The 25,322-nt window shown below is 46.0% G+C and overlaps 2 protein-coding genes across 2 annotated transcripts in view; one reads left to right on the top strand and one right to left on the bottom strand.

Moving 5' to 3' along the window:
- Nucleotides 1–9,145, top strand: part of LOC144943804 (contactin-2-like) — a 72,673-nt gene extending 63,528 nt beyond the window's left edge. Inside the window, exons 21-26 of the mRNA XM_078871649.1 lie at nucleotides 677–792; nucleotides 1,456–1,654; nucleotides 2,453–2,568; nucleotides 3,553–3,724; nucleotides 5,522–5,572; nucleotides 8,954–9,145. Of these exons, the coding sequence (XP_078727775.1) occupies nucleotides 677–792; nucleotides 1,456–1,654; nucleotides 2,453–2,568; nucleotides 3,553–3,724; nucleotides 5,522–5,572; nucleotides 8,954–9,039 (740 nt within the window). The 3' untranslated portion in view covers nucleotides 9,040–9,145. The remainder of the gene's footprint in view (nucleotides 1–676; nucleotides 793–1,455; nucleotides 1,655–2,452; nucleotides 2,569–3,552; nucleotides 3,725–5,521; nucleotides 5,573–8,953) is intronic.
- A 625-nt stretch (nucleotides 9,146–9,770) lies between these two features.
- Nucleotides 9,771–21,664, bottom strand: PPP4R2 (protein phosphatase 4 regulatory subunit 2). The gene is made up of 9 exons (XM_078871382.1): nucleotides 21,531–21,664; nucleotides 20,911–20,992; nucleotides 17,817–17,987; nucleotides 16,886–16,979; nucleotides 16,538–16,575; nucleotides 16,335–16,415; nucleotides 16,015–16,161; nucleotides 14,613–14,923; nucleotides 9,771–14,377 (listed from the first exon to the last, which is right to left on the bottom strand). The coding sequence occupies exons 1-9, from the start codon at nucleotides 21,562–21,564 to the stop codon at nucleotides 14,001–14,003; spliced, it is 1,335 nt and encodes a 444-aa protein (XP_078727508.1). The 5' UTR covers nucleotides 21,565–21,664; the 3' UTR covers nucleotides 9,771–14,000.
- Between the last annotated feature and the right edge of the window lie 3,658 nt (nucleotides 21,665–25,322).

Raw genomic sequence — 25,322 nt, 5'->3', positions numbered from 1 at the left:
CCTCTTAGTGGAGAGATGGAAGATGGCTTTTCAAAACCTCGTGGTGGATGAAATGCGCCTGGTACTTCTCGATCCTCGAGAACTAAGCTGCCTTTTAAGCCTGGATCGGCACTTGGATGTGCGATCGACACACGCGAACGGTGGGTACAGGCGGCATTGTGGGCAATATAGGGCAATGCAGCCCAATCCATTGTTCTGCACTCATCCATTGTTCTGCACCCCCTACCTGTAGCCTGCACTGACCAGCGTGGTCAGTGGCGGTGCAGGTGCACAAAGTAAACCTGGTTAGAGCCTAATGGGAGTGGAAATCGCTTATTAAGCTAGACCTGGAATACTACAATTACGGCAAACAAGCATAAGTCAACAATCAATTTCCTGCTCAAATTAGTAATTAGGAGGTGCTTTATATCCCGTTTACAGCCCTGGGCTAGCGTGGAAAATTCGACATTCCTTTGGCTGGGGCGTGAGTTTCTCCAAAGGAACGCTCACTGTTGAACATTCAGTCCCTGCAGAAGCTCCCAGCTCATGGGAGGGAAATATTGGACACCATGCCAAACAAGCCACGGCTAAAGCCGAAAACAGAGAAGAAAGCCGTCATGCGCCGCCTACTTTCTCACATTTCTAAGAGGCAGGTCCCGCATCTCACCGTGTCCCATCTGTCCCGTGTGTCCCGCAGTCCCAAGTGCCGTGCCGGAGTCCGTCGCCGCTGTGGGGGCCTCGGCGTCCGAGCTGGACGTGTCGTGGCTACCCGTGCCACAGGAAGGCCTGCACGGCAGGCTTGTCGGCTACTCGGTGATGCCCCCCCCCTCTCACTCCCCCAAACACCACGCAGTGTAATAGCTACTAACCTGCCACTGTAAGAGCTCTCATACTCTGATGGTGCATTGTCTTTGAGTTGTGCGCCTTTTGACGTCATCTGGTCCAACACCATGTGAGACTAGGCTCTAAGGAAAGCTGTCTCGGGTGTGGACCAATCAACTTCAAGGACAGTGCACATTATCAGAGTAATGTTTTTTGTTTGCATTATGACTGCAGGTATTATGGTCTATGTAAACATGACTCCTTGTAAAAAAGGTGTCAGTTTTGTTGTCAGATAGAAGGTTAAAAAAACAGTTATCAGGATGAGGCTAATCGGATGGAGTTTTGAAATGTCATAACTCCATTAGCACCCTATTAAAAATATAGATATATATCATTGAAAATTGATTCGTAGAGAATTTGGTGGACAAATTGATTTTCTTGTCACAATTTACAGGCAAACCTATTCACAGCAATGCTACTATGGTCAATTTCAGCGGTGAAAATGTCACTCCCATTGCAAGGGCCACTTACGACAGAACCACAATTGAATTGAATTACAAAGTGGTACTCATTGTCGACTCCGACCAGGATTACAACTCATCTCCTAATGCTGTGTTGTGGTGCGTGCTCGTGCTAATGTGCGGTGTCCCGCAGGTGTCCTACTGGCCGGCGGCCGCAGCGAACGAGCTGTCGGTGGAGACGCGCCAGGACGCACGCGTGAGCGGCGAAGCCACGGGCGTGCGCATCGCAGGGCTCAGCGCCACCACCACGTACTTCCTCGCCGTGCGGGTGCTCAACGGGGCGGGGGCCGGCCCGCCGAGCCGCACCGCCAACGGCACCACGCTCAAGCCGCGTGAGCCACGCCGCAGCGACGCCAGCGGCACCACACTACCACCTGCACCATCGGCACCATCAGCAACATACTCTTAGGTTTTTTCGGTAAAGTCACGTAGGTAAAAAATAAAATTAAAATTAATAAAGGTAATAATAGAAATAAAATAAAATAATAAATCACGACGTTTCGGCTGTGACGGTCCCACCTGATGACGGAGACTTGTGTTGCCTCCGAAACGTCGTGATTTATTATTTTATTTTATTTCTATTATTACTATAATTATTTTTTATTTTATTTTTTACCTACTTGACTTTACCGAAAAAACCTAAGAGTATTAATCATTGCAGTCACGAAAGCTTCAAATCTAGAACCATCAGCAACACCACCACCACCGGCATCACCAACACTGCCAGCACCCCCAGTGCACGTGGTGCTTTGGGTTTCACACCGGCACCAGTGCCACCACCCCACAAGCTTCACGAGAATGAATACCACGACTGGTGGTCTCATTGGAACATAACAAGCACCATCACCACCGCCACCACCAGTACAATCGACACTTCCAGCAGAAAACAGCAGATCTAAAACAACAAACCCCAGTGACTCAAGTTGGTGGCGTAGCTATCGAGTGGGCAGGCCGTGTAAATGCGCCAATCCTCGTGCATGCGGCTGGAGGATCCCAGGCCCCGAGCTACGAGACAGGGAGTGGAGATGGCCCTATTTCATTCCTCGCACTAGGGCCCATGCCAACCACGCTACGCCACTCGACTCACATGCCCACCCGTGCTCTCCCGTACGTGTGCGTGCGTGTTGCAGCTCCCAGCCAGGTGCCCCACAACGTGAGTGCTCAGGTGACGCCCGGCTCGGGGACTACGCTGCACTGGGACCCCGTGGAGGCCACGGAGAACGAGTCAGCCGTCACCGGATACAAGGCAAGTGCCGGGGGAACGATGTTATTGTAGACGAGGTCCAGGGTGGTCCAGGGCGGTCATTGTTTGTGGACTCCAGGATGGTTCCTGTGAGCTAGGACAATCTCATCTGAGAGTTGCAAGCTGTCTGTAAAACATACACCTGAGCGTTATAGTGGAGTGCATCGGTGATAGAACCCTAGCAACCTGCCATGCCACATGGACTAGAAACGTGGACATTGACAAATAAAATGGAACAAAAGCTGAAATGTGTGAAGCATAACAAGGTGCCCGATCGAAATTACACTCAGAGACAAGAGAGAGGAGCACATGGGCTGGAAGTTAGAGAGACGACACCGACCATTAAGAAGAGTAAGTGGAGCTTGGGCAGGACACGTCATTGAAGGGACGATGGCCAGTGGTCAAGACTCATGACAGAGTGACAGCCCAAGTAGGTACACACCTTAGAAGATTTCGCTTTAAAGCTTTCGTGACTGCAGGGATTCATCTTCTTGGTTCTTTCGGTAAAGTCACGTAGAAGGGAAATAATAAAATAAAAAATAATTACAATTATAAAATTATTTTATTATGTTTTATTTTTTTTATTTTATTATTTCCCTTCTACGTGACTTTACCGAAAGAACCAAGAAGATGAACCTTAGAAGATGTCCACCGCAGAGACGGAGCAATAAAATCAGCTCTTGTGCAGGAAGTAGATGCATCGTGAGCCCACAAGCGATGACATTGGCTTTGGGTGACCTTTGCCCTGCTGCGGATCGATCATGACTGATGATTAAGAGTGACGTCACTGCGGCATCGCTTTCACACATTTGAATCAATCCGTCAAGGGCATTGACTCGCCTAACCGTGATTTGCAATTAATTTCTCTATGCGAACGTTGTTACAGCCCACAGCACGGGCCTCGGCATACAGCTATGAGACGGAGAATTCTGTGCGCCTGTGGTCGTGTCACGTCTGCCCCGACTCCCCCCTGCACGCGCGTGCCAGGTGCTGTACTGGTTGGAGTCGAACGGCCCCGTGGCGCGAGCCGTGCTGGAGAGTGAACGCACCTCGGCCTGGCTGAACCTCACGAGCGACGGCGTCTACACGGTGGAGGTGCGGGCACGCAGCCCCGGTGGGGATGGGCTTCCCGCTCGGCTCACCGTAGAAGTCACCACCGGTAGGTGCCATCACCGCCACCACCATTACCTGACCCGGGTAGAGTGACCTTCTAGATTTGAAGCTTTCGTGACTGCAAGGATTCATATGCTTGGGTTTTTTTCGGTAAAGTCACGTAGGTAAAAAATTAAAAATAATAAAAGTAAAATAAAAATAAAATAAAAAATAAAAATCACGACGTTTCGGAGGCAACACAAGCTTCCGTCTTCAGGTGGGACAGTCACAGCAAGATAGCTGTATCAAGTGAGAGTATTTTATTTTTATTTTACTTTTATTAATTAAAATTTTTCACCTACATGACTTTACCGAAAAAACCTAAGAATATAGAGTGACCTTGTTTAAAAGGGAATCTTATATAGTTTTGTACCGAACATAGAGGGTGCTTGCCTATAGAGATTGCGCAGGTCACCAGTATTGGTGCAAGCGACTTTGACTCTGCTGATGAGACAACAGATGTTGTATCTGGTCCAGAGTTTGCTTGTTTTGAACGCTGCTGAAATTATGCAGAAAGGCCGTGTGGCCAATGGGATGTGGAAAAAATATTTTTTTCTGGCAGGACAGATATTTGAAGGTGTATTGTCTATATTCTTGGTTCTTTCGGTAAAGTCACGTAGAAGGGAAATAATAAAATAATGTAAATATAAACAATACAAATTATCACGACGTTTCGACTGCAACACAAGCAATCATCATCAGGTGTGAAATCCACAGCAAGAACATTTTGAAAAAGTGGCGGTTTTTCCTAACGTCAGCACCACAGACAGCGATTTGGCAGTTGGCCACAATCAATCTTGGATGGATTCTGCGTGTCATCAAATGACACTCATAGCGCAATTGCCACCGTTAAATTGCTAATACTTACATTGGGTTGGAACCTAAGAACCCTTGGTGAAGACTGCACTGGCTGTACAAACCGCAGCCGGCAGAAATGGAAATGTGTCGGGAGAGCAGACCGTGAAAGCTTGATGCTGCTTTTTTATTCTTTCGGCTGCGCAGCCGCTTCTTAATATGAATGTGAAGCCATGCCCGAATCTGTTGTCAGCTCTTAACTTGTAACTTTCGTATGTTCATAGACTGTCTGACACGAGCTTGACGCTTTGTTAAAAAACAAAAAAATGTATATACAAGGTCGGGGAGCACTCGTGCATTCACTGCTGCATCAGTCTCGCACCTCTGAATAGTGTCACTGCACTGACGTGACCACGGTGCTGGGGTGGTGTGCCTGTGACTTTAAAAGTTTATTTTAATATTTTCCAACTAAGGTTGAAAGTGTAATTGCATTAGCTCTGCCCGTCTGCCTATCTGTTTAAAACAGAGGGGGGGTAACGATAACTCTCGCAAAGATGAGCGAATATGCACAATTTTTGGGGAAAGTTCTACTGCTATTAATGGGATTATCATGGATAAAACTGGTCAAATTGATCAAATGATTGCCCAAAACTTGGTGATAGAAACCAGCACTGAAAATAATGCCTTGCTGGACAACGTGATGACGTCATTACGTCATCTCGTGATGCCGCATGACGTCATCTCATTGTGTGGCTCGGAAGATCGTCATGGCCAATGTCATTGTTACTGCGGAATGGCAAAGGCATGTTGGAAAGCATTTCACAAACCATGCATATGCATGATTTTTCTTTCCTGTCACCAACGAAGCTTCGAATGTGTGGGAAAGTCTGGAACACTCACACTGCGCTCATCTTGTAGTGTGTATTTGGGATTACAATCTTCCTTGAAAATTAAGACCACTCGAACAACCCACGCATCACCGAAAGACGCTTGTGCTTTCTTTACACAGAGAACCATGCTTCGGCTCTGGAGAAAATGCCGGCTAAAAAAGGCAATCAAGGTGGTGACCGCACGACGTTACCGATCTTTTGAAGTCGCGACGAGCATCACGCCACCCTTGTCACACCCCCACGATATGACGACAGCAGCAGCCGCTGATGGAAGGCACCCCCTTGAAAATTATTGGCTCTTATTTTGTAGATTTAAACCCGAGCTGGATGTCCTAGGCTGCCAAGTGAGTTTGAAAGATCTCCCCCCCCCATGCCCCCTCAATTGCATTCCAATTGCACCATCAACGTCTTGGAGACGAAGACATTTCATTGCGAACTTTGCACGTAGAGCAGTAGTGCATCTTCTTGGTTCTTTCGGTAAAGTCACGTAGAATGGAAATAATAAAATAATAAAAATAAAACATAATAAAATAATTCTCACGACGTTTCGGCCACAACGCAAGCAGCCGTCCTCAGGTGAAGAACAGGTCTGTCGAGAAGACAGAGTCTGAATGACTGACCTGTTCTTCACCTGAGGACGGCTGCTTGCGTTGTGGCCGAAACGTCGTGAGAATTATTTTATTATGTTTTATTATTTTTATTATTTTATTATTTCCATTCTACGTGACTTTACCGAAAGAACCAAGAAGATGAATGCCTGCAGTCACGAAAGCTTTAAATCGAAACGGTAGTGCATCGTCCCGTGTTAGAGACCGGCCCTGCAGAGATGTCACGCGACTACTTCTGAAGGTCACTTCAATCGGCGTCTTTGTCCACACGAAAGTCAGTGTTCATCACGTGCCAATGAAACCGATGTTGTGGATTAAATCTTGACTTCAAGCTTTCGTGACTGCAGGAATTCATATTCTTTGGGTCTTTCGGTAAAGTCACGTAGATAGGTTCAAAGAAAATAACAAAAATTAACGAAAAAAACTACGTTTCGATCACAACACAAGCGATCAGGAGGAAAGAGGAGAAAAGCTGCTGGATGCAGACTGATCTTACATCAACATGCAAATCTCTCACATTAACATAACTAGCCCCGCCCACTTCGTTAATGACCCAAGATCTGCATCCTATAAAAGTCTGCATTAAGCAGCTTACATCCTCTTTCCTCCTGATGACGATCGCTTGTGTTGCGATCGAAACGTCGTAGTTTTTGGTTATTTTCTTTGAACCATCTACGTGACTTTACCGAAACACCCATAGAAGATGTCAGATTCGGAATTGTCAAATCAATTTGTTTTTTAAATCTCATGTAAATGGGGTGGTGGTGGTGAGGGGGAAATCACGTGATCAGTGGTGACCAGGCTGAGCCCATTAACTCGCTCCACCTGAAGCCCCGCTGTAATCGCGGGTACCTGCCGACATTCGAAGTTTCGAACCCAGGATCTTCGTGCTGACAGCACGGCGCTTCGTCCTTTCACTCACTCGCAGGCCCACATTGGTTAGTAACTTTAACAACAAAAACAAAAAAAACTCCGCAATAGAACCCTCTCGTGACACCAACCGATTGACGGTAAATCACAAGGCATTCGCGCCACACCAACTTTATTACATAGCTTCGGCGGAGCGCCTAAATGTAAATGTTAATCTATTGTTTAAAAAAAAATGGAGTTTCCAACGTCATGTCAGGCATGTCAGGACGCAGCCTGGTTGTATAAGCTACAAGATAAGAGCTCAGTGCGAGTCTTGGTTGTTTCTTCCCTTTTTAAGTCGCTCACTGCATTCAGACACTATATAAAACACTAGAGCAGCCCGTCCCATACACGGGGTTATCATCCCCATGGACTGTCCCCTTCTCCCCTTACCGGGTCTTCCACCATTGAACTCCACCTCTCCACTGGAAGCCACTCTCACTCATCAGATGTCTCACCACTCCCACGACACCAGAACTCACCGGTCAACCACCGGCCCTCACCAGACACCTCGCCACTTGGGACACTCACCACACTGCTCTGCTGATACCCGGCAGACATCACCCACACCTCACCTGCGTCATCGTACACTCTCCACACCCACATACATATTGCACCATGACAGTACAATACATCACCACTCTACAATACTACATCAAAATATGATAATAGGTTTTTCCCCTTTCTTTCTTGCAACAAAAACAGGCATCCTCTGGTCTAACGCCGTTTGAGAGGAGGCTCAAAAGAAAGCTGTCTCTAGTGTGGATCAATGAGTTTCAAGGACAATGCATATATTATCAGTGTTTTTTTTGTTTGCATTCTGACCACAAGCATTGTGGTGAATGCAGACATGATTCCTCGTAAAAGGTTTGTTTGGTGTTTTAACATCTTAACACCTGTTTTTGTTGCCAGAAATAAAAGGGGAAACCTATTATCATATTTTGGTACTGGCAAAGGAGATCCCATGATGTAAATACGAAACCATTTCACACAAAACCTCACACCACCAAACTATGCCGTCACTTGCTCAGTTATTACTCCCAAATTCCTCCATTTACTCATCCGTCACTCAGTCCATTCATTCAACTTTTATTCTCACCCAATTCCTCATCCCTCTCATGCATTCTATTTCTTCCCGGACCTTCCACGTCATCATTTTATTCACCAACTCATTCCCGCATGCATTTTACTCATTCTTACTACGTCATTTATTAATTCCTCCCTCAATCAGGTACTCATTTGTCATTCACTACATCTATTTACTATATCTATTCTTCCCTCATTTACGCACTCGTTTCTTTGCATTTGAAGCGTTCTGGAAATTAGCAGCAAAAAATTACATTTTTCGATGTACACAAGTGCTTTAGATTGTGTTGATTTTCACAGTACATAAGCAGAATTGTTACATTATTTTGTAATATTCTTAGGTTTTTTCGGTAAAGTCACGTAGGTAAAAAATTAACACGTTTGTGTTGCCTCCGAAACGTCGTGATTTTTATTTTATTTGTATTTTATTAATTTTAATTTTTTACCTACGTGACTTCACCGAAAAAACCTAACAATATGAATCCTTGCAGTCACGAAAGCTTCAAATCTAGAATTATTTTGTAATGTTTAAGATAAAATTTCTCTCATTCCTCCCTCATTGATTATTCTTACCTCAGCCACCAGGGCCCCTGATGGTCTCTCCTTCCAGGGCCAGCCGTTGCTAGTGACAACACGTTCCTAGGCTAATGGTTGGTCCTCACGGCCACCAAATAAACATTTGCTTTTGTAAAGCACAGAGGCATTTCGAGGTTTTTAATGTTGTAGTCCACATAATTCGCTTTTCACCATTAACTTGACGAGGTAAAGGAGATGATAATTTGTTTGCACATCTCCAAGCTTTCGATCGATTCCAAATTCGTACTCGCATCTTGAAAAACGTGGATTTGTAAAGTGTACCCGAACCTGTAAAACGTGACATGTCTGCCCGTTCCAGAGACGCGTCTTTGCCCTGACCTTTGGCTGACCTTTCGACTCCTTGGCACACAGGTTCAAGTGGCGGCCACAACCCCCTGGGTCACGCGTCCGCGATGGTGGTTCTGGCAGCAGTCCTCGTGGCATTTCTTCTGGGCTGAGGCTGCCACTGGCTCGCCATCGCATCACAACACAGAAACTCTCGCAGTAGCCCCCGCCCCCATCCCCTTTTCACTTAACGTGAACGCAAACATATTTCCCTCCCCGCCCCGCTGGAGTATCATTTTGTAGTGGATGACAATCTCTGCCGTCCACGCCAGTTGTAATGTAAAATGTTAATGTCACATTAAAGACGGCCAAAAGTTTATCCTCTTCTGCACTTTGACCACTTTAAAGATAAGCAAAGCCTGACGTTTATTAACGCATATAGATTTGAACTTGTCCAATGCTGCATAAATGTACAGATAAAAAAAATATAACCGTTAGCTTAACAAAAGCAAACGTTTCTGTGAAGCAACTTGGAAGAAACAATATTGTGACCCATGGCTTAAGAGATATTCGCCTTTGTAAGTCTATCTTTGTTATTTGTAATTTTTGAGATGTGCTATGACTAAATGCATTTAGAAATGTTCTGTACATGAAACTTACCCGAGCAGTGTTGTAACTTTAGGAAACGGACGATGTTTGTGTTTTAAATGTTACGGGAAACATTTCGCAACCGAAAATACGTATTTGCCCACTGTTGTATATAATGGTATAAATTGGCATGGAAAAAGTTTTGCTTTTTTAATGGTTTGTATTTGTCCTTCTAGCATTTACCCAACTTGCTGACAAATTAACTTCCGTTTAAGCATGGTAACGTCTTGCAAACAACACACATTATGAATTCCAACCGAAACAATCCAAAATTTATTTTGTAAATCTTGTCCTATAAAAAAGTAATGGTTCTACATGCAGTGTTCTGGTGAATCGCCGGCAAATCCTTTCCAATTATATTTTTGGCAAATCTCGTTTCAATTCACAACACAGCATCTGACAGCAGGACATTGACAAGCGATTGATTGCCTGATAACAAACATTGTAGCTAAACTTGGGCGACTAGCAACAAACTAATATTTGCAAATCAGTTGGAATATTTAGAGTAACGCTTTCAAAATTGTCACCATTTTAACCCCAGTAACATTTAAGTCACCCGATGTTACTTTTAGGTATGCATTGGTACACGAACAGCCCTTTTGTCAATCTACCCCCCACTCTGCGGGTCGTGGTCATTTCACCATACATCACCACGCTGATCGGTGCGGCGTGGTGAACGCAGGGAGCACAGGTGTGGGAGCAAAGACGTAGAAACATCGAATTTAGCCGCACTGCCCTCTGCTGCCCACCACGTTCATAGTCCAAAAAACCTTTTGTGCAGAAGCAGTTGCCCATCCAGGCCCTATCCGGCTTAGCTTCCAATATCTGATAAGACTGAGCACTTTCCGGGTAATTTAGTCAAAGATCAAATACATTAAGCCACCAGAAACAGTGTTAAAAGGTTTACACGAATAGAAAGTATTTGCCAAGGGTACACAGATGAGAAAAAATGTGCGCATGGATGGGCTAATGTGAACACAAGATGCATGCATGCCAAGTGCACCAAACCGTGAGCACGTGGGCGCTGTCGTATACATCGAGGGGCGCGTCGTCGCACCAACATCACCACCACCACCCGTGCGCGTAGGACGTTTTGTACAATAACCCGAGCGGCGTTAGCAATGTACAGCGTTTTCCGTCGTGTTGTCGTGACTTTTACGCCATAACATATCAAACAAAAATAAACCATTTGTACAAAAAGAATGACCCTCCTGGCTGCTGGTACCAGCAAAACCTGAACCCAAACACACCATCAATTCTCAAAAAAGGAGACAACTTGCATTTTCCCCCCATTGTTGATAATTACTCCTCTCTACAAGACCGGCTGATAAACATTACTTTAGCACACATCCAGACAGGACTGAGCATTGCAATGGAGCACGCATGTTTCTGTTGGTCAACCCTTGTTCACACCGTTCGCGTTTTGCCTGGGCACGTGCGAGGAGTGACATTCTTCCGCAAGATATTAAGGGGCGACATTTACACGCAAGTAACGAGTGGAGATGCACCATTCTTCGGGTTCAGAGATCGTTCCGACTTCATGTGCAAAAAGTTATTTGTTTATGGAATTTGAGTGTTTCATACAGTACTTTGTTTTCCCGATTTTGCTTCGTGTGGAGCGTCCACGATTTCAGATGTGACAGTGCTTTGTGATCTTCTGATGAAAGGCGCTATATGAAAAACACATTTTTTTAAATTCCTATTTATTTCAGGAAGCTTTTCCTCAATCCCCACACCCCTCAACCACCACCTCCCACGTCTTAAAATAACAAATACAATTCTACAGATGAAATGTCACGCCGTGGAAAACAAGTGATCGGCAAACATCCATTTTATTGCTTCATTACGTAAATGTACTGTAAGCCAGAGCCTGTCAGCTCACACAAAACAGATTTTTGTACAGAAGTTGCTTTCACGAGAAACATTTTTTTTGTTAAAAAGGGGGGAGGGGGGGGGAAATTATAGATAACATTTAACGCAATCATAAACATTCAACCTACAAAAAAACCCTAGAGGAGCTTCTACAGGGGTGTGTTTATAAACCTACTCACCATATCAAAAAAAGGTATTATATTATGTTCACTAGAGGTGGCCGCCCAGGGGGGGGGGGGTGGTAATAGCCAGACATGACGAATGGACAAACACGTGGCTGCGGTCAAACTCAACAAATTACTACGAACGAGAAAACACCGGACAGCAGAGGACACGCTAAACGCCGCGCCACCGCGCTCCTCTCGCTCGCCGTGGCCAAAAACGTCGCCGTGACAAGAGAGGAAAGCAATAGTAGTATTAAAAATGCAAAACACACACAAAGAAAGCTTTAAAAGGTCCTTAGGAGATATTTTATCCTTTAAAAAAATGTCAACTCTTCATCAATGGGCTACAAATGAATGGCTATGCTTTTCAGCCGTCTGTTGGGGGTGCCACATTCACAGATTAGCCAAGCCCAAGGACAAAACAAATAAATTATCAAGATGGTAGGAAAGCACGCTGACAGATACTCAACAAGAATCACGCACTGGGATATGATTGGGCTCCTGAAGATGCACCACCAAAAACAAAGTTTGCCTTCGTTATAAAATTAGATTTGTTAAAATTGTTAAACGGTTTCAAGTCTCTCAACTGCTCGAGCCAACAGATATCGCGTCTAAAGCTTGTACACTTGGATCTCCCGAAAAAATCCTAATGCTTAGCAAACCTAGCAAGTCACCTATCGATATTAAAAACAGTCGGCCTGTGGTCGCACCAGCGAGGTAAGTGCCAACTCAGGTCGATAAAGCTCACTTTTGCATATTACGCATGCCCTGTGTGCACCAAACTGCATGCAGTACTGCAACTCAAACTTGCGAACGACAGCGATTCTAAACAGGAGGCCTTGGTGTACACTCACGGGTACAGCAAACCACCAGCCTACGGGACACACCAGTGTGTGCGTGTGTGCAATGTAGCCATTTCAACATTCCAAAGCCGCTGGCTCCCACGTCATAGCCTCTCCTCGGAGACAACATTTGGTGGAGGAATTACCGTTGCATTTTACACACAAAATTCGAACGGGTGGTATATATTTTTTCAGTAACCTCAACGAGACAAGATTCAATCAATTTCACTGCAGCTACGAGTGTATTTATGCACCATAAGTCCACATGTGGAGTTTCTCTAACGGAATGTTTTCTAGCCTATGTAAATGTGTGTATGTAAATGTGTGTGTGTGTGAGAGAATGTAGGAACTGTTTATGGAAAAAAGTAATCTTCAAAACTTTCACTCCTGTATTTTGCTGTGGAAACTGTTTAAAAAAAATAAATTAAGCAACATTTTTTCTCTCCCAAAAGTTACCTATCTAAACAGCAACATGACAATTAAACAGCACAGGGGAGGAAGGGGGGGAATCGGCCTCGCATAACTGTTTAAAAACAGTGAGGAGAGAATGATGTACAAACTTACACAAACCCCAGCTTGCCGTTTTTACAAATTCAAGGAACGTTCAGTGCGTACAACAGTAGAAATACCTGAAAATAGGCGATGCTTCCACAGTACAAAGAGCTGTATTCAGGTATAATCTTGTGACAACTTGGAAATTTTAAAATGATCAATCAAAACCCATAAAAACACACATCCGCGTCTCACTCTGCCGGCCCACACACACACACAAAACACAACACAGTGTCAATCAGCTCCAAATAATCCACACGGGAATTGAACCAATGCCAGGAAAGAAAACATGAGTGTTTTTGCTGAACAGTGCGCCTCTGCTAAAATGTTTGCCATCCCATTCTTTCCCACAGCAATGTTTTTTGTTTGTTTTACGGTTCCATAATGCTGACCCAAGTGAGAGCAACATTCCTTCCTACCACTGGTTTGCCGAATGGTAGCCAATTTATTTATATCCAACCAATTACAACCTCGGGTGGTTCAAGTGCGATGTTACTTATTATTTCGTTTGCAATTTGCTTAAGCAGTTCCAAAGATCGATTGACACTTTTTTTTCCCCATTCAGTCCCAACCACTTCTGTAGCTGGAAAGAAACTCTGATGTGTGGCGAGAAAAAAATTCGTTTAATTTAAAAAACACACTTAAAATAAACTGCTCGTAGCCAATAAGAAACAAACAAACGAGATAGGACGCACAAACACAGCGCTAACCAACCCAAAGACCATCGACTCACAACAAGAGAACACAACACCATACCTTCACCAAGAGAAGCCGGGTTGAGAAGAGACGCAGACCCATTTTCAAGGCAGCGCTTTAAATCGTGCTCCCGCTCAAAATAAGAATACTGCTTTAGTTCGTGCCTGGCTGATCACTGACCGGCAGGCACTGCAGGGGGGGAGGGGGGAGATTGGGGGGGATCGGGGGAGGGGGCATGGATCGGAGGCGGTTTTTGGGACGAGGGGAGGTAACGCTGTGCACACACGGTAGGGGTCGGGGTCGCACACACACAGGGCAAACGGAGAGTAGGAAAGGGGGGGGGGGGGTGTGGAGGAGAGGTCAGTCTTGGTCCATCGGCTGCTCGGTGTCCTCGGAGGGCTCGGCCGAAGACGACACCGAACTGCTTCCGCCGCAACCGCTGCCGTCGCTCGAGTTAGAGTCGGCACCACCGGCGAGGCCCGAGCTGCTCACGGCCGCTTCTCCGCCACTCCCACCGGCTGCCTCCGTCGCTGCCGCCGCCGCCGCCGTCACCGCTCCTGCCTCGCTGTCGGCAGCCTCGGGTCCACCCACCCCACCCCCACAATCCGACTGGTCCATATCGTGCACAGGCTCCTCCTCTTCTTCGTCCTCCTGCTCCTCCCCAGTGACCTTCGGTTCGGAACCGACCGAACTGGGCACGGACTCCACCACGCTGCAATGTTCCGTAGCGCCAGTATCTACAAGGGTGAGGACGCAAGCATGAGACATCGTTTCAAATTTACGCGGTGAACGCTGACTTGAAGGACCTATGACAAAAAATACCCAGAATATGCACCCGATCTATTCAGATTGTATTAAGCTATGTAGATTTTAGCCTGGATGGTGCTTGGATGGGCAACGACAACGCACATCAACAGAGGGTAGTGCAGCAAACCGTATCTCCGTCAGATGCTAGCCGACACTATTCCTCACCTGCACTGGCCGAACAGCTTTGCTCCTCTGTGATGTCGGATACCGGGCGCTGTTCGAAACCATGCGGCGACCTCGCGTTGCCGGACGTGGCCTCCGGGGAGCGAGCCGATGACCCACGGGCCCCCCTCTCCTCGGCCTCCTCTTCCTCCTCTTCATCCGCAGACTGCTGATCCTCATCTTCCTCCTCCTCCTCGTCCTCCTCATCAAACCGGAGCCGCTTGGCCTGGGGGTCGTCGCTCGTGCCCTCCTCCAGATGGTCCTGCGCCCCGTGCTTGGTTTTCAGCGGGTTGCTCTCGCTGGGCGGGGGGGAACTGGTGCAACACGCGAGCCTCGGGTTAGACCAGAGGTGTTGAAGCCTTTTTCTTACCGACGGATAAGCAGGGTGCCACGGTGGCAAGATGATAACTGCCACACCGAGTACACAGAAGATCATGAGTTCGATCTCGACCCTGATGTCTGTATATTTGGAGATTGCTAATTTTTCTCCATGGTCGTGTGTATTTTTCTCCGGGTCCTCCGGTTTTTCCCTACCACATTTAGAAACATGCATTTAGAGTTTTTGGCTGTCGTAAATTTCCAAATGATAAGCCACTTCATTGAGCTATCATTTATGGCCAGGTCGCTTCTGATAAAGATCTACATAGCTCAGTGGGCCTTACCTGGTAATGTAAAAAATGTTATGTTTAGTTGAAGCAGAACTTTCAAATACCTTTGCCGAGCAATACATTAGCGTGCAAACACACACAACGTACTTCTGTCACTGCAATAGCTATTTGCAGGGACAAAAGTAACCTCATGTGCTATAATTAGAAGTGTTTCCAAATTGAAAATATTCCACTTTAGTACCCGATTCGTGCAAACCAAGGTACTTGCAGTGATAGATTACCATCATTTGTAGGTCGTTTTGCCGTGGTAGGCCTCGAATGACCACGGGTCAAATTAAATGTAAGTCCACCATCCCTGAGTTGGACACAAAGTGTTCTGTGGGCTATGTGACGAACAGCAGAGGACAGTGTAGCAAAATCCATTGTTGTACAAAGCTTTTATGCCCCCACATCGGTCCCTCCCGTCTTCATATTGAGCAGCGAGGTGAAATATGGTTAAATAACACTCATGCTCCGCACTGCATGCATAAGCTATAGTCCGGCAGTGGACTGACTAAGGGCTGCACATGCACCGTGTGGACAAGAAATAATGTGGGACCTGTGCTTGCTAATGCCAATCAGTATTTTATCACTAAAAACCGACAGTATCATGTAATGTAAGATAAGGCTCTGCAACAAACTATTCAAATGCCATGCAACCGGCTGTGTGCGGAATTTGGAAAGAAAACTCCTTTCCACCGACAAGGTGAGTGAAGCAGCAACAGTCGACCCGTGACTTAGATGGGTGAGAACAGTACCTCTGTGAGGCGCGCTCTTCGTCCGTCGCGTGATGCACTGTGCCGTCGCCAAACCCGTTGGATGACGGCAGCAAAGGGCAAGACCCCGGGGAGGGCGACCGGGACCTGATGGGAGGTCGTGGCGTTCCCGGGCCATTCACGTTTGACCTGTAGCCGCAGGGGATAGCAACCGCGCAGGCGCAGATGCGCACATCCATCACACATCAAACACGTCAAATGGACTCTGCCGACGACGCGACAATGTGCAACCCGACAAGATTCTACGGAAATTACGTAAAAATTTTCCTCAAAATGTCTCCAAATTTGCCCTCATCCCTCACCTGTCTTGGTAAGCAGTATTGGGACCAGATGGTAAAATTCCATTTACTCGATTAAGGGTGCTTGTACTGAAATTGAATTTCCTGGAAAGAAAACAAAACAGCCATGGTTAGCAGTGAAAAATACCTGCCAACAATGTATTATTTTACACGAGTGCCGAAACATGAACGGGTTTTTTTGTGTGTGCGCGTATGTGCACACTTACTCCGACGATGGGTAGACACTGCTCACGACCAACACATTCTGAAAAATTAGATAATAGTACATGTCATACACCACAGTACATAACAAAAACGCTTTTATTGACATTTTCCAGAAAGATGCCAAGCCTCATCTGTGCTTACATTGTAATTTTAAAGTATTACTGATTAATAGAATGCGAACACAGCAAGCAGTCCGAGAGGGATGATCAATATTGAGGCCGGGCTGAGAACCATGGGCCAACTTCCATTTGCCACAAACACTCAATTACACTCAATTAGTGGCAGCACAACCAGTCAGTTGCCAAGCTTAGTGCACACAAACACACAGCAAGGGGACCCCTCCCCCTTACCTTCTCTATCCCCCTCATGAACTTGTCCGTGCGCTTGTAGTGTTTTTTCGGCTCCATCAGCAGTTCACATAACCGTTGTATTGTGAAAGGTGCGCTGCACACAACACAAGGCAGCAGCAGCAGTTGACAACAAGCTGACAGGGCCCACTCCAGTTGGTCTGTCTGCTTAACAATACAACCAGCCACTGCATATGCAGCTGTCAAATAGAGACAAGCCAGGATAAGTAAATTACATAATGTGACCCTAAAAAAATAGGGGCTCTTATCCTCTGAATACACTACGTACCAAGGCTGCACGTCACAGGCTGCCTGACCTGAGTTCCTGATTGAGAAAAATAAGCATTTTAAGTCAGTAGGAAGTGCTTTATTGTCAACACTGCAGTGGGTATTTGGAAGTGTAGAAGTGACACGATAGTAACATGACTACAGTGCTTAAAACCTTTAAATGCGGTTTTTTTTCTCCACAAAGCTTCAAACACAGACAGCCTGGGACACATCCTAGGTGTGTATTTAGAAAATAAAAGATGTTTGTTTCTAACTTTCGACTTAAAGCTTTCGTGACTGCAGGAATTCATATTCTTTGGTTCTTTCGGTAAAGTTACGTAGATAGGTTCAAAGAAAATAACAAAAAAAATTACAAAAAACTACAACATTTCGATCACAACACAAGCGATTGTCATCAGGAAGATGATCGCTTGTGTTGTGATCAAAACGTCGTTGTTTTTTGTTATTTTCTTTGAACCTATCTACGTGATTTTACATAAAGACCCAAAGAATATCTGTTTGTTTTTGTATTTTTAAAATCCTGTAGATTCGTTTTTTGTACCCAAACTCTTTAACACACCAGGCACAAAGCTCAGCTTCCAAGTCAGAAGGCGGGTTGGGTGGAATGCAAGCTGACCCGCACTCGTCCCAAATTCCCATGCCCCACCTCGTGAAGCCGTCCACTATCTTGAGCAGGCGCTCCTTCATATCGTCGTAAGGGACGTAGTCGACGTTCCGATTGGGGGGCCCGCGCACCTCCGGTACCGAGGCACGGAAGTCGTCCAGTACGCGCTCCAGCTTGTACATGAAGTATCCCTTGAGCTGGGGCCACGGCAACCTGCGTTGCCACAGCAGCACGCACAAGGTTCTAGCTTCTCTCCTGCCTGGCCAATCTGGGCAATGCGCTGCACTCGGCATCATGAACCCCCCGCCGCTATTGGCAAAAATGCCAGGAGCTAATGCCCATGTTCATCTCCGTGATGCAGCAGACAAGAGGTTCTCTCACTAATGTAATCATGTGGGCTTTAACTGGTAAATTAAAACTATTGTTAGTTTAGTTAGTCATCGCTGGAAGGGATGAAGTCCGATGGTTAAGAATAATTATGGAGTAGAAAACTCAATTATTTTTACTTTACCAGATAAGGCCCACTGAGCTATTTCACTCGTTTTCAGAAGCGACCTGGCCACAAATGATAGCTCAACAAAGTGGCTTATCGTGTGGAAATTTACAGCAGCCAAATAATCGAAATGCATGTTTCTAAATGTGGAGTGAAAAACCGGAAGATCTGGAGAAAAATCCACACGACCACGGGGAGGACTTGCAAACTCTAAATATACAAGCGTCAGGATCGGAAACGAACCCACAACCTCCTGTTTTCCAGGTGAAGTAGTTATTAACATCTTGCCACCGTAGTGCACATCTGAGGAATGCAATGCATCCTAGAGGATGTGTACCGAGGAGACGGCGCGATGAAGTCAATTTGTGCGGAGCTGCGAGGTTGATTACTACACCACAGGACCAGGAGAGCCGCTTGGATTGACAATGGCTGCTGATGATGAATGTAATCGTGTAATTTGTTTATTTATCAGGAAACATGGGTAAGGTTTTGTTACCCTTCAGGCAGCCAAATAACAGAGTTGTACGTCGGTATAAATAGGTTTAGAAGTTCGGCTTACGCAACGAATTACTGGGGGGGGAACTAATAAATGTAATGTCAGGCAGAAAGAAAGTCGCCACAGGGACAGTCTTTTGCAATTAAACCTATGGTCACCCTATTTCCAATTACCCATTTGCTGAAATAATTCTGGAAATGGTTTAGGAGCTGGTGGGGTAGTTACAAAAAACGTTGTACGTCCCGTAAAAATATCCTACTTTAGACAACATTGCCGTGTCAAATGTAACGTATCCATTGACGATAACACAGGGAACCCCATAATTTTGAATTTAATTCACGTGTAATTTCTCGTACTTCATATTAAAAGCTAATATTTTATACAGTTTAAATAATTATTAACCGTCCCTGTATAGGCACAGAGTTGTATGCCAATCTGTGAGCTCGCTAAACAGACAAAAAGGTTTTTTACATAGCACACCAAAAACAATCCGATAAGGTTAGGAGGTCATCACAGCCAATTCCAATGATGCCACCACACATCACCATCACTTCTGTCCAATAGCTACATCAGTTGCTGCAAAGTTACTGCCACCCGAACCCCAAGGTCTGTTCTTAAGAGTATCCCACCTCCTGGTTTCAAATCAGTCTCCAGTAAGCCAACAATACTTGTGTAGGTAGCTTCAGCAGCAGCTCAAGGCTACTGGTCACCAATCACCGCACCACAGAGTAAGCACAACCAACATTAACGTTGTGTATTTATGCAAGGTAGGGCGTGTATAAATTGCAACAATTACAAATTGGATATGCTCAACGTAAATTAAAACCAGCAAGCCTCACAGCCCACCATGCTAAACATTCCATGCTCGGCTCAATCCCGACCCAATGGCGCTTAACCTACCATTACGTAATCGACGCCCGCCAGAAGCTTACGTTTTAATAAAGTATAATGTGCACTCCGGGAAGGTGCGTCTTTTTTTTAAAACGCCACATCGTAACTCATGCAAAAACTTCACCTTACAGGAAGTCGCAATGGGGTTCCACCCAATGGGAAATGATACAAAGATTGGCAAAGGCTATAAGGCAGCCTCGTGTTGTCACAGGGGTGGGTGTTGGGGCTATTAAAAGCATCAAGTTAAATATTTAGTTTTTTTTAATTATTAAATTAATGTGATCTTTCATTTAATGCAAGCCACTGTACTAATAATTAGACAGCCGTCTTCGGGCAGCTTCTTCTGCCAGGTCCACAACGCAAATATTGATGCAGCTGTCGTGGACGGGGTGTTTGATAACGCTGTTGACTGTTATTGTGCTGTTCTTTGCCGTCATTAACGTATCACAATTAACCGGAGTTTTTACTTCACTTGGCCGAGTGACACGGTAGAGTCGTAGCACGACGCCTTCCCCTCTCTCCGCGATCCCATACCCGGCAAGTTGTGCACCGAAGGAGTGAAAATGTGGCGAGGGGGTGGGTGTGGGGTTAGGGGGTAAACGACCATACGGGTCCCCACTAAGACACCAATCCAAACGTAGCACCCCACCACCCTCCCTCCAACTCTGATGCAACCGCCAGCCGCAAACCTGATAAAACGCAATCATCAACGTTGGTTTGAACACCAACAAAAGCCTCACTCGCCCCGACTCGAACAATAGAACCAAACCAATCCCCCCTAATCCGAACTCAGGATTCGCTACCACCGAAAATCAGTACCAACCTCAACCCCAAATGGGCCTCAACCTCGACCCAATTCCCAGCTCGAACCAAAAACTCTGCTTCGGATCCAATTCAACTGCGGCCTCTGCCCAGCCCCAACTCCGGCTTTAAAGCCACCGGGGGAGCTCGGCCTCAACCCCGAGGCCTCAATGCCCCAGGGGGCCTCAACCCCGAGGCCTCAATGCCCCAGGGGGCCTCAACCCCAGGAGACTCAACCCCGAGGCCTCAACCCCCCCCTCCCCCCCAGGGGGCCTCAACCCCGAGGCCTCAATGCCCCAGGGGACTCAACCCGGAGGCCTCAACCCCCCCCCTCCCAGGGGGCCTCAACCCCGAGGGCCTCAATGCCCCAGGGGCCTCAACCCCGAGGCCTCAATGCCCCAGGGACCTCCACCCCCCTCAACACTGCCTGAGCCGGGACGCCCATGCCGACTCACATCGTCTCGCCCGTCTTGGCTACGTGCCGCATGAACCCATCCAGCTCGGGCGTCACCTCCTTGTTCGGCTTCTTCTCAAATTCTGCCCACACCGCAAAACAACACGAACACAAGCGCGCACGCACTTTAACAAAAGCACGCAAACTACTCCAACCCGTGCGCACTCTCCACGCGAACGCGACCGAGGAACAAATTAATAAAAAAAATGGGTCTGACGGGACACACAAAGACGAGCGGCGATAATCGTCGGCAAGTTAGTCGGGGCAAGTTGATGTCGGCGAGCAGCGATTACAGTCCGGCGCGGCGCGGCGGCGCACGACGGAGGTGGTGTGGACTTGGACCACGCCCGGCCGCCTTTGTCTCCCCAAGTGCTGATGTTCGCACACGGCACCAGCTGCTGTACTCCTCATGTAATGCCGGCTCGAAACTAAGACATGCCAGGAGGGACACGGCCCAGCAGAACATCGCTCGTCGATAAACGCGAGCCGCGGTTTTGGGGCAAATTCGAACTCGGGACGCCGGGTTAGTAGCGCATTGCGCTAACCGCTGCGCCACCGCTCCACTCTCACACACACTTACACACACACACATCTACACACAGTCTCACGCGCAACACTCGCCTGCTATGGCCTCCAGCAAGGCCTCGGGTTCCATGTCGCGCTGCGGGCTGCCGGGCTCAGAGATCCGCCTCGCCTCGAACGCGGCCTCCTCCTGGTCGCCAATATGGCGGTGGTGACGTCACTCCTCCGTGGCCCCCCCCCACACACACAGCCCCGCCCCCACCCCCTACCCCCCCTACCCCACCCCCACCGTGAGCACGAGGTCAGAGGGTGTCCGTGGCGCTCGCGCGAAGTGCCTGTGCGGAGGAGCAGGAATGTTGTTTATTATGTTTTATTTTTATTATTTTATTATTTCCCTTCTACGTGACTTTGCCAAAAAACCAAGAATATGAAAATGTTTTTTTCAGTTTTCAGTTTCATTTTTTTGGTATGGCCCTGTGAGCCATTCCGCTCTTGAATTGGATGCAACCGCAACAAACAAAAAACAAAAACATGAAACAAAAACATGGACAACAAAACATCTTCAAGCGACTAAGTGCAAACAGAAAATCCAAGAAAAGACAGCAAAATATTCCACAAAAAGCACCGTACACCAAGGCTGTGTGCAAAGATCCAAGTGGGATGCAAGTCAAACAACAACAACCACAAGACAACTTAGATTAAGGCCATCAGTCTAACTCCGTACTGCAACAAACAAATATGGCCAAACCAAAAAACGTTTTCGAAATCACCAAAATAAAGCCATAAAAGCAATGTAACAGTGATCTTTTGGTCTTTGTTGTTGGTGTTTGAGGGTTTATACCCGTGGGGGGGGGGGTCTCTGAAGACACTTATACAGGACTCTGTTAGCAGAGGTGTGGACTCGAGTCATGCGACTTGGACTCGAGTCAGACTCGAGTCATGATTTTGATGACTTCAGACTCGACTTGGACTTGCCTCATCTTTGACTCGACTTGACTCGGGACTCGAGAGCAAAGACTTGAGACTTAATTCTAGATTTGAAGCTTTCGTGACTGCAATGATTCATATTCTTAGGTTTTTTCGGTAAAGTCACGTAGGTACCTACGTGACTTTACCGAAAGGACTTGAGACTTACTTGTGACTTGCACAACAATGACTTTGTCCCACCTCAGAGGTGTGGACTCGAGTCATGCGACTTGGACTCGAGTCAGACTCGAGTCATGATTTTGATGACTTCAGACTCGACTTGGACTTGCCTCATCTTTGACTCGACTTGACTCGGGACTCGAGAGCAAAGACTTGAGACTTACTTGTGACTTGCATAACAATGACTTTGTCCCACCTCTGTCTGTTAGGGTTGTTCCTCCACACGACGATACTACGATGTCAAGGATAATCGATAATCGTATGGTCCGTTTCGACGCACCATCGTTCCATCGTGATTATCGTTGCTCGTTTAACAAACAAAATCAGATACATATATATATTTGCTGATCAAATATATGCGAATTAACAAATTCATAATACAGGTTTTTTTTGGGGGGGCTTAGGTGGCGTAAATATATAAATGTGTCGTTAAACCCGCCACCACCCGACACAGCCAATTAGGTTTGTTACGTAAACAGAACGTGGCAATTCGTTACTAGTACAGCACACCGGTGTGTTGGAGAGCAAAGTCACAACATTTACAATCTTGAATACGACGTTTCAACGGTAATTACAACTAGCTTCATCAGCTGTCGCCTGATAAATGACGTCAAATGCAACTGCAAAGTCAAGGCAAACTGACATTGGCGATAATCGTTATATTGTGATATTTAATATCTGATCTGGTTATATTGGCTATGTAGACCAAGGCTGTGGACGCTATTCACGTAACGTATCGAGTCCATCCATTCAAATCTATTCTTATAGCTCACGACAATGGGAATCGCTCCACCACGCATCACAACGTGCAAGGCAATAACAAAAGGGCTGTCGATGCATATCAAAACGTAAAGGTGCAGTTCTGCAGATACTTGCTAACGCCCTGCTGGCGGAAGGGTGTTTTGGCCTTCTCTTCCACGCTGTCCAGACGTCTTCGAGGGGCATGTACATGGCTCCCGTAGAACGTTTTGATTCTGCGGTTGTAGTTAGGCTGATATATTACTGACTTCCAAAACAGCGATCAGAATGAATGAATGTTAGGAATTTGGCATTCAACCCGCCAGGAGCTCAAGAAGTCATTGTTTTTGACTTGGCAGCTATGTACCCCCCTGGAGGGAAGACATCCAGGCACATGGATTAAACATGCTGTAGGAGTGAACACAAACCCATTCACCTCCATCACGTTAACTCGGGGGATGTACTCGGTACTGCACCCCAGTAATCGTAAGAGTGTCAGCCTGACCCACTGGGGTTTTATATATAAATATAATATAAAGACCACGGTATTTGCAAGACCTTGGTATGTTGTTGATTAGCAGGAGCATTAGGGATGGCCTTCATCCAGCAGTGGATTATGGCTGACACTGATGGTAGGTCCAAATTATACCATTTATCCAGGACAGCCTCACTAAGTCTCAAGGCCCTTTTCAGGAGAGTCCTGCTGTACATTGGGATGTTTGGCCAATGCCAGGTCTAGTATTGTTTATTTGTAATGTTAATATAGTAATTTTTGTCATGAAAAAAAAACTCAAAACGTTGGTTAATAACACAAAAATTAAATACATAAGAGATGACGATTCGGGAAATTGCTCTTCTTTATAGCATGTAGAATTCACCCTAAGTGTAATGTTTTATTAAGAGAAGGGGCATTACCTAAAACGTCTCCTATTTTTTAATATTCATGTCACAACATTATGAACGAATGTGGTAACTTGTGTTTGTGCACCAGTGGCAACGCAGCATCACCAAAATAATGTTTTCCTTTTTGTCATTAATCGCGTTTGCAGTGCAATTGAATGTCTACACCACCTACAGGGTGGTCCAGACGTTTAGTGACTCCCAATGAATTGACCCCAACATTTATTTTAAAATTTTATATCGCTAATATTACATTATACATTAATTGGTACACAGACATTACAACTTAGATATTAAAATTGGGATCACAAGACATCTGGAGCACCCTGTACAACTAAATAATCTGCAATGGTCGCTCGACAGTATCCAATAATCCATAAGCAGTACCACACGACTCACACACAACAAAAACGAAGGAGGCGTCATCGCAGTGATGCACCACTCCGCCAAGTCCTGACGCATTCGTCTGGCTGAATCACCCCTCGTTGTAAAAAAAAATAAGTCTTGTTGTTGCTCTACAATCTACATCCACATGAGCCATAGCAAAGCCACGCGAGAATTACGCAACCCAGGACTGCACGTGGTGCTTCACGTGCAGTGTTGCTTAGCAATGCCGGTTTACCCCGATGGTCCACACTCCGTAGAAGCGGAGGGGACAATATAAATTATGACATTTACTGGCGGTTGAAATGTTATACATCTTATTATTGTCCATGATTTTGTTACCGTGCTCATGAATGGAAAATTTAGTGTGATTGTGGCCGTAACAACCCAGGGTGTGGACCATATAGTAAAACTGCAGGAGTCAACAAAGTAGCAACAACAACAATCACTCAGGTGCACTGCGGAGAAGGAATAGCAAGACGACACCAGACATTGTTGACATCTAAACATTTTCATACGCAAGAGGATAACTGTTCCAGTTCAACGAATATTTTGCAGCGATACATTTCCACACGATAAGCAACTTTGTTGAGCTTATCATTTGTGGCTAGGTCGCGTCTGAAAAAGAAGCTAATATCTCAATGGTCTTTACCTGGTAAGAAAACAAACTTTCGTTTTATTAGTATTTTTTTAAGGTTATTTGTTTACATTTCCTATACGTTA

Source organism: Lampetra fluviatilis, chromosome 32, assembly GCF_964198595.1.
Source record: "Lampetra fluviatilis chromosome 32, kcLamFluv1.1, whole genome shotgun sequence".
In the NCBI taxonomy this organism is placed as follows: Eukaryota; Metazoa; Chordata; class Hyperoartia; order Petromyzontiformes; family Petromyzontidae; genus Lampetra; species Lampetra fluviatilis.
Note: the sequence above shows the minus strand (reverse complement) of the source record. Positions and strands in the feature narration are given on the sequence as shown.